The sequence below is a fragment of the Notothenia rossii genome, assembly GCF_949606895.1.
Source record: "Notothenia rossii genome assembly, chromosome: 6".
Classification (NCBI taxonomy): Eukaryota; Metazoa; Chordata; class Actinopteri; order Perciformes; family Nototheniidae; genus Notothenia; species Notothenia rossii.
In genome coordinates, this window is record NC_136909.1 from 70,223,577 (window position 1) to 70,241,241 (window position 17,665).

Sequence of the window (17,665 nt, forward strand, 5' to 3'; positions counted from 1 at the left end):
TTAGTTGAATTTATGATGCTTTCCAATGCTCTTGGTGCACTACTCCAGAGTTCAAAGAAATAATAAACCCCCTTTATTTGTGCTTACAAAGGCTTTAGACCATCAATGACAACAATGATAAACAGAAAAGTTATTTAAACTTTTGTAGAGGCTGCAGAATTAGGAGGAACAATTACCAAAGATGTGCAGTGAGGGAAAAGTATTCTATTATATCCTGCTTGTTGGCCCCTGCTTCAACTTATGCATTGTTTATACTTTGCAAGTAAGCCACACTATGACAGGACTGGTTTTGATTTAGTTTATTACAAATAATATAAATCATCATTACAAAGGGAAAAACTGTGGGATCCAGACTCACCCCTTTATATTTCTTGTACACATGTACAGCAGAGTTATTTCAGTAACATGTAGTATGTTACTGAAATAACTCTGCTTACTGCATATTATTTGAGTAACACGAAGTACATTTGACAGGGTTTTGATATACAGCCTAAACCTCAACTTTAAAATGTATTAAATTCATCATAAACATAGACTGTCGATCATAACATTTTGCATATGTCAAAACATGGGTTTATTTAATTAAAACACATGTAGACTTACTGTAATAATATCTTAATGATGTACCCTCAAGGAGAATGTTTCACTACTTGCTGTGATGATCGCGCCTATTTCCTGACACAGACATTTCCTACTGTCTTGAACGCAGCGCCGCTCTGTTCATTCCTGCAGTGTCCCGCTGTAGGACAGTCTGTGTGAACTCGGGAGGGGAAGCGCTGTTAAAACTCCCAGGATTTACACTCTGCCATTTTGAGGAAAACCGGCCGACATCAAGAGTACAGATAAAACAGACGCGTCCAGGTCATGGCCTGCATACGAGAAGAAACGCTGTGAAATGTGAGTATTTCACTCTTCTGGTCGCACTTGGGTTTGTTTTTGAGAGAGCTGAGATAGTTCACGTCCGCTAGAAACGACTTAAAAAACGCTTCTGGTTTTACTCTTCGTGAGCCCTGTGTGTTGTCAGCTCAGCGTTTGGTGTGCTCACAAAGTACTGTGCAAACTAAACAAGTGAGTGACAACTTCACCCAAGTGTTGCTTCCACACAAAGGCGGAGGAGTGATCCCAGAAGTGGGCCTCTGTGTGCGGCCTGCCTGTGTTGTGGGTGACAGCATGCTGGTACTGTTTTCTTTCTCCAGCCAGAGTTGTTATGGGCGAGTAGAAACATGTCGTTTACCGGCGACTCGTGGGTCTGTCTGGCATTTAACTGACCCCACGCTGCAGAAAGTGTGTGGTAAACAGGTGGAAGAAGTACTCGGGTGTGTTACTTAAGTAAAAGTAGTGCATTCAAAATCTAATTTGAGTAAAAGTACAAAAGTGTCGGCATCAAAATATAGGCTACTTAAAGTACCAAAATTACTCCTTATGCGTAAAAGCCCATTTCAGAATCCTATATATTGAGTTACTATTATGATTATCCATGTGTTTTTATCACAACTGGTCAATGTAGCTCTATATAATTTGAATAACTACATATATCTTAACCTATAAGTATATCTCAAAGTGTATTTAATAACTGATTAGATCTAACTTAATTTATAATCTAAACCTAAAAAGTAACCAAATCTGTCAAATAAATGTAGTACAATATTGGCTTCTAAAAAGTAGTGGAGTAGAAGTATAAAGTAGCAACAAGTGAAAATACTCAGGTAAAAATACAAGTAGGCTACCTGAACATTGTACTTAAGTACAGTAGCCTACTTGAGTAAATGTACTTTGTTACTATCCATCGCTGGTGGTAAACAAAACTGCAACAATGTTTCAACTATGAGGAAACAATTATTTTCCACAAGTAGATATTGTTGTCTCTTTGCTGAGATTTCGATTTGCTATCTATGATCGGTAAACACAACTTTGTTGGTTAGTTGTTTCATTTGAATATGTCTCTAAGGTATAAAATAAAGGTTACAAAAAAGTTATTCAGTGTAATTCCATAGCCTTTGTTGCCTTACGTGACATTAATGGTTAGTGTTACAATAAAAAAAAAAGTAGAGATGAGAAAGTAACGTTTAAAGCAATATCTATCTAGGCCACTAGCAAAGTGTGCTAACATTAGCTAACATCTAAAAACTAAAAGCTGCCAGATCGAGTAAGACTGTGGACTGTATTTAATTTAGCAGTTTTGTATTTTATTGATTTAATTAGATATTATCTTTAAATGAGCTTTTACGTCTTTCAAAGTTTTGCTTTAAAAATGCTCTAAAATGTTTTTCAAAGTGATTCACTATACTGAATGAGTAAACTGCTTGCAGTGTAATAGCGGACATGCTGTTTTAGTGTTTCAGCTGACACCTCTCTCATTCATTCCCGTTTATTTTTTCAATTCATGCTTTTTTTTTGCACTGGATATAATATATCTCAAATAACATAGATGTATTCACTGTGCTTATTAGGTGTGAGGAGACACCCAAACTTTCTCTTCTGCTTTGTTTCACTTTGCAGACAGCTCCAATTGTTGCCACTGTAAAAAGGTCATCACATTTCAGCTTTACACTAGATCACATAGTCATTGTGGTCACACCGGTAGTACTCTCCCATCAAATTAAAACGGATAGTGGCTTATTCTTTCTGTGTAGAGACCTTTCTAAGGAAAAATATCTACTCTAAAGTGTGAACGCATAGGAACTATCCAGGGGATCCAACAGGAACTCATTTCAACCAGGAAGCATCTGTCTTCCATGTTAAAGTTCACTTTTTTTTTTTTATCTCTGCAGTTTTATTCTTAAACCACAAGAGTTTCCTTTCAGTCATCATTTGTCAGGTGACTTTTTCTGCTTTCTGTCATCGAGGTTTTTTTTTCTGTCACAGCAAATAACACAGGAAATACAGCAGATAATACCAACATTACAAAAACCCTGTGAAATTGACTTTAATGTTGAAGTAGATGCTCATTACAAACACTGCAATTCATCTTAGTTATGAATTCCAAGATGTATAATTATTTTTCTAACATCCCTGTTGGTTAGTATCTGCTTATGACTGCTGTTCCTCTTTTTGGATTGACATGTCTGTGTGATTGTGATACGTAGTCACATTATTCCATAACTTTTCCATTTGTTAGTTTCACTTGTTTTTGAATCCGTTTGGAGTTTTGGTTTTCATATCAAAGTGCTGACGGTTCTCTTTTAAAGCTGATGAAAGCATATTTTCGTAACATATTGTGACTCAGCTTTCCTCAATAATTATAATTTAAAACTTACTGTAAGTACTTGTGTATGGGGCGTTCAGTTTTTTGCCTACCCCAGCAAGTCATGATGTCATTCATGTAAGTATAGTAATAATCAGGTATTATAAACCAGAGATAATGCATGTGATTAGCGTAGTTTTTGTCTTAATTGCAATTATGCTATTTGATGGAGAGCAAACCTCAACAGTATTTGTAAAATAGACAAAAATGGACCCTCATTAGAAAGGTTTTGCATTATATAGGAGTGTGAAATTGTGAGATTTCCTCATCTCCCAAGACTTGGGAGGATAATAAAAACCGGTGTAAGTTGTAAAAATAGTTTGACAGAATGTTTTTATTTATATTTGTATTAAACCTAATGACTGTAATAATCCTATATTAATCCCCATGCTCCCCATGTGTCACTGGTTTGTTTGGAACAGCCAGAGACAAACCAATATTTATGGTGCATTTTTTTTTATTTGATAAAAAATAAATTAAGATAATATTTGTCGTCAGTTCACATGGACAGTGCAGGCTGGTATTTCCTGTGTGCAAAGCCTCTTGTCCCCAAGGAATGTGTGGAATGTAGTCTTTTGTCCTCTGTAGATTTAGCAGCGTTTCATTTCTGGACCGCCTGCTGTAGAACCCAGGAAGACTGGAAATGTGTTTGAAAGTCTATCAGTAACCTCTGCATAAAACTCATCCTCCTCCTGGAACCAAAGCTGACTGATTCTCTAAATCGCAGAGGCGGGGTTGAACTCAATGAATGTCTGCGTGGCATTGCAAAACACCCTCTCATTAGATAGATGTCCTCAAGTGTTTGACTGAAGACTTGTCAATCCTCTACCCTGAATCGAGCAGCTCCCATTTTCCTGTTTATTTATAGCGAAAGGAAACTTGCCACTGGATGTCTCCTTTATGCAACTCCTGGCTGCGATCTTGAAGGGAGGAGGAAGGCTGTAATTGAGGCTTTCTTTTATGGGGAGATGAGGCTTCAACATTATGAAAGCTGCTTCTCTGTGGCCTGAGAGCCTGATGTTTGTGAGAGCCCAGCTGCCAGCACATCAAACAACACACTGTGATTGATTGAGATTATATAAAGATTCCAACATGTTTTCTCTCTGCCCATTGGCTAATAAGCCTGAATACCCTTGTTCTTTAGCAATATTTCCACAACATTTAATACCTAAATTGAAATATGTTCTGTAGATCTAACATCAGCGAGGATAAAAACATTCATGGCGCCTTATCCTTTTAACCAGCTTTCCAGAGCGTCATGCTGCTGATGGTTCTCACAGTTGAATGCATGCTGGGTAATGAGGCAGGATCTTTGCCGCCGTTGCTAACTTTTCTCGCACGCATTAAGAGAAGGCTTGCAATGAAATATTTAAACTCCGCTCATTTTAGAGCCCGGTGTTACTAAAAGAAAAACGTTTTAGCTCATCAATTAACAATACGAAACCTTTTGAACTTTCAAAAACGTTTCTATTTTGAAAGCGGGAACATTTCCTTGTCTATGCATTTACATTTCCTTCTCTTCTCCAGTAGAGAACACATTGCCTTATGTGCTGCAATACTTTGAGAAACCTAGTGTTAATTTGTCAGAATTCTGGATGCAACTACATTTCTGCTTTTGAGTATATTTGGTTTACATCAAGAATTACCTGCACAAAAGACTTATCTTTGTTGTCCTAGGTTTGATTGAGAGAATATCTTTCGCAATGCATTGTTTAGAATTACAATAAGAATCATATAACTATTTTATTGTCCTTGCCCATGAATCAAGATAATAATACCCAGTACTCCACCTTTTCAAGCAGTATAAACTCTGCAAAGAATAAAAGCCACAGAGTGATGTCCACTGATAAACATGCTGATGTTTAGCAGGTGTAGTGTTAACATGTTCATAGGCAAGACTCCCTGCAGGTAGAGTAGGGTTACCTGAAGAAGGTGAAAGGCCTGAAACATTGTTTAATAAAGTTTATTGCAAGTTACTTTAACTAAGGAAGCAAAAGATGTTCATGAAAATCAACAGGTTTTGTAACACACAATCCGAACGTACCATCTAGAATAACACTAAGTAAAGAATGTCAATAATGTCTTATTTGCCCTGACCAGGGATCAATGTATAATAGTGAATACCACTCGCTTCGTTCAAAAAACGTTTCAATAAAGTTATTGCCTGTAGAATAAGGCTACAGTGCTCTATCTCTTTCTGTATTGTTTGCAAAACTGATCCAAGTAAAGAAATGTATCAGCTGGCATTATGTTGAAATTCTAACAAATGCTTTGGTTGATTCTGTTGTGTCCGTGAACTTACGAGACGATTCAGTTAATAAATATTTGTCGTAAAGATTCTCAAAAAGCTTGAAAATCAACAAAAGCTGTAATCTGCAGTGTCAATTGAAGAAAATCTCCTTCCACCTCTCTGACACCATTGCGGAGTGCTTGCTTCAGCTTTAACATTAAAAGAGCCGTGGTTAATTGAGGTGTTAACATATGTACACACGTTCCAGGTTTTCAAGGTCGGTCTCTCTTTACTTCTTAATGGAGTACCTTAAGGAAATATGTTTTATTGATATCCCCAGGAGCTCTTTCTCTCTCTTTCTGCCAACAAGATAAATTCACTTGCTCAAGCTTTCTTATGAGGACTGATGTGTTACCCCAGGAATATTTTGAGTTAGCCTTTTAAACATGACTTTTAAGACAAAACATTTTTCATTTCTTAATTCCTATTTGTTGTTTCTTGCAGAGGAGAAGGCCTCAGGGGGACATCCATCCCAACAAAGGAGGAATTGTTGATTTGAACAGGTCATCAGCCCTCTACAGCCATGTGTTCCACAAATCACTCAAACTGGGTCACATTTGAAGATGACACCACACCACTCTCATCCCCTCAGAAGCCCCAACAGTCACCGGAGCATATCAAAGCAGCATTACCACGTCCCAATGGTTTGAAATTAGTTCTTCCTCCAATCAGAGACACTTCCTGGAGCTTCAATAGTTCTCTCGAATCCCCTCAAAGCCACTCAAGTCTTAGTGGAAGTTCCTGTGTACCATGTAACACGCCTTTTTGCACTCCCGTGAGTGGGGTTCCTAGCGGTGCCTCCCCATTTCACTCCAACACGTGGGAAAAGAACGACTTTTTTCGCAGTCTCTCGAGTACATCTACCATCTCTGCTCCCTCTCCTGCGCCAGAGGCCTTGCACCAAACTTCAGACGGACCAATCCCCTTCCCTTCTTTCCAGGGAAACTCAGGACACTATAACCCCTTCTGGGATGGATCTAGACACAGTGCAGATGTCGACAGCTCCTCCTCAGACTCAGAATCGGAATCCCAGAGCAGCCTACCGCGTTTCTTCATTCGGACCAAAGACGGCAGTGAGCCTCCACGTGACCATCTCCAAAACTCTCTCTCCTACGTTTGCCACAAACTGGAAGGCCTAAAAGCAACGGAAGCAGAGACGGAAAATGGTGGCGGGAGACAGCTAAGATGCAAGAGTGAGGTGTTAAGTGAGGATTCGTCTCAGTTTGTTCCCCGGGGGCTATTTCGTAGCAAAAAGCGAGACGGCTGGTCTGTCTTGCTCCGGATTCCGGAGAAAAAGAACCGCATGTCCTCGCGACAGTGGGGGCCGATCTACCTCCGCCTGTTGCCGGGAGGCGTGCTGCAGATGTTCTACGAGAAAGGGCTGGAGAAGCCGTTCAAGGAGTTCCAGCTTCTCCCCCAATGCAGGCTCTCAGATCTTAAACTGGAAAGCTACGGCGAGCCCCGCAAAGTCCTCTCTGTCAAAGTGGAACATTACTCGTACACAGAAAAGAAACGGTACCACCCCAAGCTGGAGGTTAGCCATGAGGCGGAGGCAGAAGAGCTGCTGAAGTTTGGCTCCACAGCCCACGAAGACATGCAGGACCTGGTCGTCTCCATGGAGGAGGAAATCTTTAAGTTGTGTTTGCACCACCAGCAGCGGCGGCACTACGAGGAGCAGGAGCTGTCACTGCAGATCACCGATCATATCTGGGTACAACTAGATAAGTTTGGCGAAGTCATCGAGCGAACAGCCTTCACCCAGATTCACTGTCTCTCTTTCCTCAACGGACTAGGGGATTGTTTTCTTGCCTTGAACGATCTCGGCCTGCTGCGCTTTGACTCCAGCTACGGGTCAGAGGAGGATGGCGAAGTGTGGATGGAGATCGCAGATAGCCATTTCCACAAATGTGTGAATGAGACAGAGTTTCAAAGGTCCCGGCTGGTAAAGTTTGCACCTCCCGAGGCCTGCAGGGTGGAGCTGATGCGGTACAAGACAGAGATCCTGGGTTGCACAGAAATTCCCTTCTCGGTCAAGGCCGTTGTCACAGTTCAAGGCGCCTACGTGGAGCTCCAGGCCTTTCTTAACATGACACCCACCTTCCCCTCCTTGGGGAGTGTGTCTGACACAAACCCTCTGTGTGAGAATGTAGTGATCCGTGTGCCGGTGCCAGGCGAATGGGTCAAAGTCACGCAGACAGTGGCCTTGTTGCGGCAGAGGTCGCTGAAGGCCCGCATGAACAGAAATGCCTGCTTGGGTGCTGTCGGCGCTGCAGATTCTCAGCCTGTCATGCAGGTGACAATCGGCACAGTCAAGTATGAGAATGTATTTTCAGCCGTCGTGTGGAGGATCGACCGACTGCCAGCAAAGAATACGGGTAACACATTCCTGAGAGATACAAATTTAGCCTTCCATATTTTCTCATTAGTTCGTTAGCCTTGCCTCCTCGTGCATTTGTACAGTATGTTTTCCGCTTGTTGGTGTGACACTCTAACTAAAAGTGACATTTGTTTCCCCTCTGCAGCAGTGGATCATCCTCATTCATTTTCCTGCAAGCTAGAGCTGGGATCTGATCAGGAGATCCCGAGTGACTGGTACCCTTTTGTCACGATGGAATGTGAAATTATGGGCGCAGTTGTGTCTGGAACCAAGGTGAAGTCGCTGGGCACTGCCAACGACATCCAGCCACAGAAAAATGTGACCAGTTGGACGCGCTATCATTGTCAGGTAATCAGTGTTATTTTATCATGCTTAATGTTAACTTAATTTGTATATAGAAAACTTTTTATTGATGTTCAACTTACCTCATTGTCTCTTTTTAGGTGGAGGTCGAGAAGAAATTGATTGAAACAGAGTCACAGAAGCAATCCGGGTGTATGACACAATGAGTATCAAAGACTCTCTGAAGACAATGTTATCCCTTTGCTCTAAGATATTTGGCCAATGGGGAAAAAGGGATGACAACAAAATGATCAAAAGTAACGGTGATGATGGACTTTGTGCTTACATCCGGAGTCAAATTCATATAAATACACATAGCCTGCTAGTATTTCTGATGGAGCTTAACCGATTATGTATCCTTTAACTGAGACTGAATTAGTCTAGACCTAATAATGAATTTAAGATGGTCCTTTTGCATAGCACTTTACATTTAATAGTTTTATTAACTGTATGACCACAGTTTATATGAGTACTGTATATAAGCTTGCCTTTGCATCATCTGCACTGCCCTCCAGAATGATTGGCAGCCTTATTAAATGTAGATGCAACGGGCTGCATGAGATAAACAACTAAGTAATGAGCAATATTCACTGAATGTGAGAAAAGGTATGAATCAGCAGGTTTTTAAAATCAGCCCTTCTTTTTGTTTGGCAATGCTTAAAGTTCACATACCTTCAAACTAATTAATTCTGGTATGAATCCTCCACATTTTCCTTATTTGTGTCATTGGCATTCTTTTTTTTTTTTTTGCAGGCAATATGTAGGTAACTCCTTGCTTCGCCTTAAGATTCAGAACACATTTGGCATTTGAAAAAGGACAATAGTATTGTAATTATAGTTGGACAATTGCATTGGTTCGAAGGGGGGTCACATTATGTACACTTGTGTAAAGGGACTTAATCACAATTATTAGCTATTTAGTTGAACTCACTCAGGCCCAATGCCAATTGGCAGCCATGCTCGGCAGTAAAACTATAATTAAAGCTCCAAAGCTACATTAAACAAGCACAGCATTATATAATTATTCTCACAAGTGCACCCGCCTAAGAGTTAAACAAATGATTTCATATTTGAAGGGTAATTGTCTTGCTTTTGCAAAATACAGACAAAGTGCATTTACAAGGTGAAACATCGGTTTGTTTTTAACTAACCTACATTTACTGTGCACAAATGTGTTGACAAATATACAACTCATTACTTGCGTTGCTTACCTCAGGCTGATCGTTGACTATACTAAGATTGTATTCTGGAGGAATGTATTTTATTTAAACAAATCAAATCTTTATTATGTGATCTTTCTGCCTCTGGGTTGTGAGTAGGCTGGATAGAAAAGAACAGTGAAGCTTCAGAGTAAGCTAACAGGCCTTCAGTGATGACTTTTCTGTATGAGGTACCTGGCTTAAGCTGGATGTTATGTACATCAAGAGTAAACATTTTTGATTAAAGCTGAATGACTCATGATATTTCTTGACAGATGTTCAGAAACTAACTTTGAGTTTATTACTGGTTAAAGTACTTGTTCAACGTGTTGCCACAGGAGAACTGCACATGCATGTGACGCCACAATAATATGCCAATTATTAATTTGAAAAGGAGCTAAATAATTATAAATGAAACACACACCTCAGCGAGTGTCAGAACAGCAAATTAACATATTTTGATCACACTTTTGTAGAGAACCTGAGAGACCCAGCAGTGTGTTATGGCAGGCTGCTGTTCAATAAATGACATGTGATTTTCAGTAAAATTATTTTGATGCCAATCCTCCATGCTGCTGTGTGATTAACTTTATTTGATCAACTTCCCCGGGAACCCGTGGTGATGAGTCACTATCCTGTTGATTGAATGATTTTATGTGTTTTTAAGATCTTCGGATATTCATACTTGTTTTATTTACTTATGTAATGTATACCTTTAATTGAAAGATACCTTTAAAAACAGTATTTACTCTAAAGATGGGTTAAACAGTTGCACTCAATTAATCTAAATGCTTTAACAAAACATGTAGGAACAAATCCTTCACAATAAAAAACATTTCTGGATTCTTAACACAAAAATAATTAGAGATTAGTTAGAGATGTCCACTAGTTGTTAGTTCTGGTTCTTCACAATAGGGGGCAGTGTTTCTAACAGTACATCGGCCATAGTAAGTTCTATTAAAATATATTTTTAAATACCTGATTTCAATGAAGTTAGTATGGCCAAATAAAATGGACGTAACATAAATAATATTATATTAGTTATATGTGGGAATAAAGAGTAAGGAGTGCCTCAGCTTCCTTCAGTCCCAGCACTCTCCTCCTCATCAGATGAGTCAACCTGTGAGTTAAAAGAGTGGCAGCATTACCAAACAGATGCTGCTTCAAACACCGAGTTCAAAATGAAGCGTCTTGTGAAATCTTTTTTAACTCCTGGTATTGTTTGTTCTTGGTATCAGACATTTCACTCAGCCCTGCACGCAGTGAAACAGTGTGACTATTCTATTGAGGGTAACTTAAAAACTAAAATATTGAAAGGTTCTGTTTGAGTATCGAAATCCACATGTTTCATTTGAGCTTCTGACAACTAAACCACAGCCATATTCGGTATATGAATGTTTTTGAGGTCCCAGTTGGCTCTGGATGAATGTAAAGTGGCCTACTGCTATTCACTATTCCCCCACCATATCTAAAGGAGAGCTTGACAAATATTTAAACATTTAAAAAACTTTGATTGTAAATGAGTAATACAAATAATAATTAAATTGTGTTATAATGATTAGGCTATAGCCTACTATAAAAAAAGTATTGTAAAAGTCATTATTAGGCTGCTTTGAGACCAACTAAACAAACATGGCGGTCATGGCACCAATCACAACTCTCGGTGGAGCTTGATTATTACCACCTGTATTCACTTGACGTCAAGTTGGTGCGAGCAAAACAATGTGACTGTATCACCGTTAGCTTTGTGTATTATGTTGCCAAAGTCCACTGTCGACGGCTAGAAGGTATTTTTGCGCTGAATCATGCTGAACAACAACACAGGCCCAGTGGTAAGCAACGTTTTTTAGCAACCTGATCTCACCAGAATGCGTTACTCCACCACGACTCCTTAACACCGCATTGCGTGGTGGAGTCACAAACTTTGTTACATTTATGTGTTGGTACCACGCAAACAACCCCTATGTAAAGTGAAGGAGGCTCTTTTGTCGTGGTGCACACACGCATTTCTACAACGTCCCGCATTAAACTTTTATTCTATAAAACGTTTTTTAAATCTACTTTATAGCTTGTAGTAACTCACGGGAGGCTTCTTTTATTTTATTTGTATCATCTTTATTTTTCGTCAGAATGTAAAAATTACATTAGTTACATATTTTTGTTCTAAAAAAACAGTGCATTGTGTGTAATACAGCTTTGATTTTTATTAAATTAGTTAGTTTTTAAGGAAGGCCAGAGCTTCAGCTGTGTCAAATAGATTGTTCACTTTAGTTAACGTTATTTAAAAGATAATGATCATGTCCCCTTTATTGTATTACGAGCGTCCATTCCCATTGGATAACAGAGAATTTTACACCCGGAAGTAAGTATTCTCCTTAATGTCAACGTGAAGCATGTCAAGGAAGTTGAGTATCTGAAGTGTAATTTTTGTGTAGTTTCGGGTTAATAATGTGGCCTTTTTGGCAGTTTAACTAAAGGTGTGCGGCTGCTGCCGTGAGGAACGGCAGGAACGTGAGGAAATATCTGCCTGAAATTACAATGGGGTTTAATGGAGGAGTATTGGACGTTTTTGTCACTTCATGCCCTCAAAAAGCATTTTGTTTAATTATTTTGCTTAATTATTTGTCATTTTTCAAGCTACGAGATGTTTTCCTACGTTTGTCATGATAAATGATTTCTCAGGAATGTAGGGTTTGGGAATTATGGCAGTTTAAAAAAAAGAAATATGAATGCGAATTTCAAGCTGTCCTCCACTCTAGCTGTGACATCACACACTCTAGTTAATGTTAAAATGTGAAGAAAACTTCTAAAACAAGGTCTGAACAATGTTTAATATCTCTAAAAGTAAGAATCAGATTTAAAAGTTGTTTTACACGAATAATGTCAGAAAGATGTGTAACATTTTAAAGTTGGAATGAGGTGTCTGAGTGAAAGTATGAATGAACAGTTAGCAGTTGAATTGCATGAAGATTTGTTGAAGTCTGAAGATTTCTCCATTGACTTCAATGTTAAAAAATGGATGTATTATGGGATGTATCCCTGGAATTATGAAAGTTATGAATGAGAAAAGTAATAGGCAGCCATCGATTCCCGACCGAGCTGAACGTTTTGATGTTTGAACGGAGTTTCTGCGATGTTCAATGCGGGAGGAGATGCGCGGCAAAATACCGGCGGAATAATAATAAACTTTTCCGTAGAAGAAAAGTTAGTAAGTAAGTAAATAAAATAATAAAGAATAAAAGTTCGCTGCGGGACGTTGTATAAATGCGTGTGAGCACCACGACAAAAGAGCCTCATTCACTTTACATGGGGGTTGTTTGCGTGGTGCCGACACGTAAATGTAACAAAGTTCGTGACTCCACCACGCAATGTGGTGTTAAGGAGTCGTGGTGGAGTCACGCATTCTGGTGAGATCAAGTTGTTTTTAGGCTACTTTTGCTATGAGCTAACTACTAGCAACACTGGTGTGTGTGGCCTGTATATGTACATTCAGTAGCATAATAAAAGCGCTCCAGACAGCACCACTGCTATTCAATATAGGCAATTTCTGAGCCTCAAGGTAAAGCTCAGTGGAGGCAAATCAATCATTTACTAAGGCCATTTCTATTTTTATAAAATCTATCAATTTAGTTCACATGGTTTTCTATGTAGCACACTCTTAATTGAATTATTGACGTTTTTGGAATTTTATATATTGCTTATCAAAACATACACAAATCACAAGCAGCTCACAGCTTCTGACTTGCAGTTTCTGAAAATAACTGCAGGCCAAACTCTACTTGTCCATAATTGATGATGTGATTGAGAGTATGCGGGAGCTCTTTTTGGATGAAGGGCTTGAAGACCGCGTTCTGGATGATTTAAGACATGTGAGTTTCATTCATAACCATATTTATCTCTAAAAATAGATATTATTCTCATCTTGACTCAAGCTGTCAGTTCCAGTAAAGTTAGTCCATCTAGCGAGGAAGTTTACACCATAACAGGAAGTCAGACTGCTGTTTTTTCTTGCTGTGCAGCTTTGGGAGGCAAAGATGATGCAGTCAAAAGCAATGGAAGACTTCAGAAAAAATAATATCAACTCATCCAACTTTGTGCTGCAGCTCCCTGCCAGCTACAGTCGGACAGATCAAGAACTCACAGGTAACACAGCAGGCTACTGCCATGAACTGCTTCATGCTTGCTTTATATTTGCATCACCTGCTCTGCTCTCTGCTCTTTTCTCTCAGCCTCAGTTGTGATCCCTGCGAGTCACAATATCCACAGTTTCCCAATGAAGGCAAGTGTCATCAAGCTTTCCAGGACATCACCTCCATGTCCTCATGTAGCTCTTGAAGTCATGGGCACATACAAAAGCAAAACATAACCATACTTAGTTAAATGTAAAAAGCAACTGATATTCTTTTTTGTCAATGTAATCACTTAATACAGGCAGTATAGGTGAATGCTAAGGGCGCATCAACCCATCGGGGGCGCTGGAAATTGGGCAGAAAAAAAAACAAATTAAATAAATATATATTTTTAAATTTCATAACAACACCATTTCCCGATTTTGCATCAACAAAGTACATCTTATTATCTTATACTATCAGAACCCATAAACTATGGCACCCCCCCCCCCCCCCCCCCCCCCCCAAAAAAAATCAATTTGAACAGCCCCAGTAAAATTCAGAGGTTTATGTGAAATTGTTCTTTTTTTTAAAATAATGGTTTTAGTGTGCGATTATAGGTTTTGAATTTTGTATTTGTGTTAATTTAAAATAAATCAAACTCCCAAAAAGCTAAAATCTTGCCTATGGCAGCAAATTGGTCAGGGCCGGCCCTCCCTCTGGGCTACCTGGGATACTTCTTCCTCTCTTGTTAAAAAGTAAATAAAAACAATGAAAAATTTGACAAATTGTGTGATTGTTTACATTTAGGCTTGATTTGGTTGCCGGTAACTTTAATTGAAAAATAAATTCTGTTCAATTTATAATAGATTTGATTTAATTTCAAAATCAGATACTCACTTATGGAATTTGACCAACTTGAGTACATATTTGAAAACCTGAATTTTCTACCTGTAATTATAAACCCTAAAAACACTTTTTAAATTATATTGTGAAATGACCTGAACATCATTCATGAAATGAGACAAAGGGAAAACTGTTAAACTTATTTAAGCACCATCAGACACTATTACAGTGTTAATGTAAAACATTACCTTTTTTAATATGATTGATTATGTTTTTTTCATTTCAGACCAACTCCGAGACAATTGCTACTTTCTCTCTTCCTGCGGGGTTATCGTACCCTGTGCAGATACCAGCTGGAGTCACTCTTCAAACCGCCTCTGGTACACAACAAATGTACCTGTTATTGGCATAAATATGTTTTATTTTTTTGTACTAATTTCAGGTATTTTTCTCCCTTTTTGTGTCACTGAGGTCAACTTTACAAGGTCAACGTTCCTGTTGTGGTCACTCAGGCTCCAGCAGGTCAGCCTCTTATATCCCGAACCATACAGAGAGTGTTTGTGGGGAGGGAAGCTCCTGCCCCCCAGTCATCTGCTGTCCCACCAAAAACCACTCGGCCTCAGGAGGTGGATCCACCCTCTGTTCCAGCTTCTTCTCTTCAACTGCCGCCACATCCACAGTTTGATATCCCCCCTTGTCAGGAGAAGAGTGTCCCCCAGCCACCTCAAGTTCCTGCTGCTGAGCCATTGCAGCTTCAAGGAGCCAGCTCTCCAGAGCCAGACATAAACCTGGAAGAAAATGAGCAGAGTCTACAAAGCGAACCTGTGAACCTCAGTATGAACGCCTCACCCTGCAGTCAGTTATTAGAGCAGATCAGCAGCGAGGAGGCTTTGACTCAGACGGCACAGTATAAGAGCCGAGACATTGATGACATCCTGAAAGAAGTGATTGAGGAGGAGAGAGAGAAGGCAGAAAGGGCGAGGAACCTAGCACCTGCTAAGAATGACAACCAGTCTGATCCTGTTCTTGGGGTAATTTGAAACGAATATACCCTCAGTAGGCTACATGGAGCCAACACCTGGTTAGCTTAGCCTAGCATAAAGCCTGGATTCAGGAGGAAATTACTACTCTAGGTCTGTACAAAGGAAATGTAATTTGTCCTCCAGCATTCTTAAAGCTCACTAATTAATAATAATTATTAATTTATTGGTATTTCTTGGATTGGAGTTCTAGGCTTGATGCTAAGCTACAGGGCTGTTCTCAAAGTGTATAATGTATTTCTGTTGGACTATTTTTTTTAAAGGGAAACTTAACCACTTTTACAAAGTTGAGGTTTGTACTTAAAATAAAAAAATATGGACGTTTACCAGGTATAGTGTATAATAAATGACAGTGAACTGCATCGTAGGAAGTGTAGGATCCAGCATTTTCGAAGCATGAGCATACTAGGGATGGGGGTTATGACCAATTGGCATCTGCTGCATTGGTTTCGAACGTACTGTTTTTAACTTAATGAGTTTTCTAACTTTATTGAAGATCAATACTAAATAGTTGAGGTTGCCCTTTAATACATCTAAAATAAATGTTTCAATTAACAATAAAGGGAGCAGTTATGTACTGTATCAAGACGTTTTGACTCAATCAACATTAATGGCATTACATTTCTACTGCTGTAAAACAGATTGCTGTGCTATTAACTCAAGCCAGTTCAGGTGTCAAATCTTGAATTATTCAAATAAATTACAATCTCATGGCATAAGTTTACTTTTTTGTCTCGCAATTCCTGCTAAGCTGGACCTGGACTTCAACTACAATGAGCTGTCGGACATCGTTCAGCTGGATGGTCCTGCGGGGAACTCTGACATGGAGGAGGAAGAGGGAGGTCCCATGGAAGAGAACGACTTTCTGGGTATAATCAACGCAGAGGCCATAAAGGCCCTGCAGGAGGGGGAGGGAAGCAGCGACGGAAACAGCGTCTCCTCCAGCAGCGACAGCGAGGGAGCAGATCTCGCCGAAGCAGTTGAAGAGGTTAGTGAGATTAAGCTGGATGTACATGTTATCCTGATTCTTTTTTCCCACTGTATAAGAAACAGATGGTCTGTGGCTATTTACCTGGAAAATGAAATAGTTTGTATTTCCTATCAATTAGGATCCTTTGAACTCAGGCGATGATGTGCACGAGCAGGACATCCCAGATCTCTTTGACACTGACAATGTAATCGTCTGCCAGTATGACAAAGTAGGAACAATTCGTCCCTACATTGGCCATCATTTGCCTCTCAAAAAACCCAAGGCATTATTACTGACTTAATGTGTTCTCTCTATTGCAGATCCATCGCAGCAAGAACCGCTGGAAGTTTCATTTGAAAGACGGAGTGATGTGTTACGGAGGCAGGGACTACGTGTTCTCTAAAGCTGTCGGAGAGGCCGAGTGGTGATGAGCATCAGCACTCTTCAACGCATCAGATGATCATGTAGAGCGACGTGGAAAGTGATCCAAAAGGGGAAAATAATCAGTGAATTTAGACCGCTTGGTGGTGTCATTTGGCTTGCAGAGAAGGCAGTTAAACACCTCTGTGTGAAATCACTGATACTTTAGTTTTTCATTATGTAATTATCAGAACAATACCGCAAGTCATTTAAAATGTAACAACCAATTACATACAGCGTTGATTCTGGATCAAGTGTAATGAGACAAACGGCATGAATTTCTGTTGTTAAATATTTACGTGAAAATATTTTTCTTTATTATTAGAGCAAAACATTATTTGAACTGGAATATCTTTTCTTCTGTCATGATCATGTTGCTTTGAACCTACCTAATGTGCTGTTTGATTAGTAGTAATGCCTTAGCTTTAATCATGCTTCAAATACACAGAACTGCACTATTGTGCTGCATTCAATGAACCCTTTTCTTTCCGTCAACCCTGAACAAAGACTGTGTTGCCTTGTTACATTATTTACCTAATGAACTAAGTGTGTTTGTTTTTGTTTCACTATTGAACCAAACGGCTGCATGCAAATTCACTGGAACACGACACAGTTCATTTATAAAAGCCAGCATGGACACTAAAATCGATTTTAATGTGTGACTGTTTTTGAAAAACACTGGACTAGCTTCTCACAGCTGGAACGAAAACATAAAGGCTTGTGTGACAGCTCCAGTAATAACTAAAAGTGAGTCTTTCATTCTTTGGTGTAGGCCTTTTTCTTTTAACATTTTGTTAAACACTATCTTCAAATGTTTTACAGTACTGC

General features: G+C 39.4%; 1 protein-coding gene across 1 annotated transcript; it reads left to right on the forward strand.

Annotated features, from left to right (window-relative positions):
* Positions 1-712: 712 nt before the first annotated feature.
* Positions 713-17,486, forward strand: ston1 (stonin 1). Its single transcript, XM_079689949.1, has 13 exons — positions 713-897; positions 5,979-7,909; positions 8,057-8,259; positions 8,355-8,406; positions 11,256-11,284; positions 13,220-13,321; positions 13,472-13,595; positions 13,682-13,731; positions 14,694-14,787; positions 14,879-15,438; positions 16,199-16,435; positions 16,557-16,646; positions 16,738-17,486. The coding sequence occupies exons 2-13, from the start codon at positions 6,058-6,060 to the stop codon at positions 16,843-16,845; spliced, it is 3,501 nt and encodes a 1,166-aa protein (XP_079546075.1). The 5' UTR covers positions 713-897; positions 5,979-6,057; the 3' UTR covers positions 16,846-17,486.
* The last annotated feature ends 179 nt before the right edge of the window (positions 17,487-17,665 follow it).